The sequence below is a fragment of the Anomaloglossus baeobatrachus genome, chromosome 4 (assembly GCF_048569485.1).
Source record: "Anomaloglossus baeobatrachus isolate aAnoBae1 chromosome 4, aAnoBae1.hap1, whole genome shotgun sequence".
Taxonomy (NCBI): Eukaryota; Metazoa; Chordata; class Amphibia; order Anura; family Aromobatidae; genus Anomaloglossus; species Anomaloglossus baeobatrachus.
In genome coordinates, this window is record NC_134356.1 from 641,440,940 (window position 1) to 641,443,710 (window position 2,771).

At 39.4% G+C, this 2,771-nt stretch overlaps 1 protein-coding gene across 1 annotated transcript; it reads left to right on the forward strand.

The window, feature by feature from the left end:
* The first annotated feature begins 266 nt into the window (after positions 1-266).
* Positions 267-1,211, forward strand: LOC142302737 (olfactory receptor 5AR1-like). The gene has a single exon (XM_075343852.1). The coding sequence runs from the start codon at positions 267-269 to the stop codon at positions 1,209-1,211; it is 945 nt and encodes a 314-aa protein (XP_075199967.1).
* The last annotated feature ends 1,560 nt before the right edge of the window (positions 1,212-2,771 follow it).

The following is a 2,771-nucleotide window of genomic DNA, read 5'->3' on the forward strand; positions in this document are numbered from 1 at the left end:
TTGGTAATGGCTATTTCTTTTTCTGTGATGTTCAATTGAAAAAATATTTTTAGTCAGTTCTTAATAATTATCAATAGTCATGCCAAGAAAACTGGCCTTTTTTGAGATGACGTATAAATGTTTTGGGGTTTTTTTGTCCAGGGTTATGAATACATTCACTGTAAAAAAAAATAAATAAATATATAAATATTGATGAGAATGATTACAATATTGCTACTTTTTCTGTATGATTTCCAGGAACGTTTAATTGGATTTGACTGGAAGACATGTATGTCCATAACCACTCAATACATAGAGAATTCTACCTCCATGCCTTTACCGGGTATGGAAACCTTCAGGTGGTCATTTTTTCTGCCATCCTGTTACTGTATCTGCTGTGTGTACTGGGGAATACTTTTATCACTATCATTGTATGTCTGACCTCCCATCTTCATTCACCCATGTATTATTTTCTATGTAACCTCACAGTCCTGGATATCATATATGTCTCTGTTATCTTGCCAAAACTTATGGTGATAACTATCACTGGTGATATCACCATTTCTTACTCAGGATGCTTTGTACAAATATTTTTTTACGTGTTTTGTCTCGGGACAGAATTTTTCATCCTGGTTTCTATGGCCTACGACCGATATGTGGCTATTTGTACACCTCTACACTACCTTCTTGTAATAGGCCAAAAGACATGTTTGACACTATCCATCTTCTCCTTCAGCCTTGGTGTGTTAAATGCAGTCATTTATCCATTGCTAATCTCACAATTATCATTCGGCAATTCTCACAACATCAATCATTTCTTTTGTCATATGAAATCTGTACTGAAACTATGTCCTACAGAAGGATCAAGTGTTGACCTTCTGATAACTTTAGACGGTGTCATTTTAGGATTCTCCACCTTCATCCTCATTCTTATTTCCTACATTTTAATCATCTCTACCATTATGAAGATCCAGACATCATCAGGCAGGTTAAAGGCCTTTTCCAGTTGTTCTTCTCATCTCACCGTGGTCATATTGTTTTGGCTAACATCTCTTAGCCTTAATATAAAACCAGAAACTGAATTCACTCAAGAACAGGATAAAATGTTCTCAATGTTGTATATTGCTGTGGTTCCAATGTTGAATCCAGTGGTGTACAGCTTAAGAAACAAGGAAGTTATAAAAGCTATTAGAAGGATTGTTCTCAAAAGTTATCCAAATTTTGAACTATAATGACCGATATGAGTAATGAAGATGTAGAGCACCATCTAGATGAAAGGACTGTGAGAAGAAACATCTCATAAATAAAATATTTCAGATATTAAAATTCTGGAAAAGCAAAAACTATATACCAGGAGTTATCTGGAGATTTACAGAGATGCTACAAGCCCTCTTTACCCCTAACCAGGGGTTATAGAACACCAATCTCTTTGTTGAGTTAACATCATATGGGCAATCAACCATTTAATTTCCCCATGTAATCCTCCATTATTCACCTTCAGATATGAAGAGAAATGAGGCACTCACCGGTCTGTAGATTTTTCAGAATGCTGTTTATTCAGGCATAAGGGGAGGGTGCAAGGATGTTGTGCACATGGACAACGGCCGTTTTGCACCGATTACCGATGCTTCCATGGGTCCTCCATTACTCACCACTGCCTGACATTATATTTCCTTATTATAATGTTTGATATTCATCATTTCCCACTCCAAATTCTCAAGTTCAACACAATTTAAGTTCTGAATGTAGGGTCAGCGTTCACGTTGACTTTATCTTTCACCAATGCCAAAGTGTTAAAGGCCCCATCACACGTTACGATATATCTAACGATATGTCGTCGGGGTCACGGAATTCATGATGCACATCCGGCATCGTTAGAGATGTCGTAGCGTGTGACACATCCGAATGACTGTTAACGAGCAAAAATACTCACCTTATCGTTGCTCGTTGACACCTCGTTCATTTTCATAATGTCGTTCCTCCTTCTGCGCGCCGGTTGTTCGTCGTTCCCGAAGCAGCACACATCGCTACGTGTGACACCCCGGGAATGACAAACACAGCTTTCCTTCCTCATTGCCGGCGGGATGCAGGTAGGAGGTGGGCGGGATGTTCCGGCCGCTCATCTCCGCCCCTCCGCTTCTATTGAGCGGCCACTGTGTGACATCGCTGTGATGCCGAACGTCCCTCCCCCTTCAGGAAGAGGATGTTCGCCGCCCACAGCGACGTCGTGAGGGAGGTAAGTATGTGTGACGGGGGTTAATGACATTGTGCGCCACGGGCAATGAATTGGCCGTGATGCACAAACAATGGGGGCGGGTGAAATCGCTCATGCGATCGCATGATATATCGTAGCGTGTAACGCCGCCTTTAGATGTTTGCTTTCTTTGTCTACTCCAAAACCAGAGATTCAGTTATTCATACTCACCTCGCCCCACAAAAAAAACTATAATGAAGTCTTAGTAGGAATATTACTAAAGTTCCAGTTGATGGTCAATTTTCTTTTTATTCTCCCATCAGAATGATTTGTTTCTGTCATATATCAAGTAGAACATCATTCAGATCTACAGACATATCCTAAATAGTTTGTACCAAAAAAAGGATATGGAAAAATAGAAAAAGAAAACAAGAATTACAAAATGTTGAGCTCATACTCAGATGCACAATTTCAGGTACTATATAGAGAGTGTGAATTTTTTTTTAACTTTCTGATGGCCCAGGAGTTAAGGGATCTCACTATCATCAGAATAGTTTTTCACTAGTGCCCCTATTGTCTTGTTTTCAGAAATTATGTA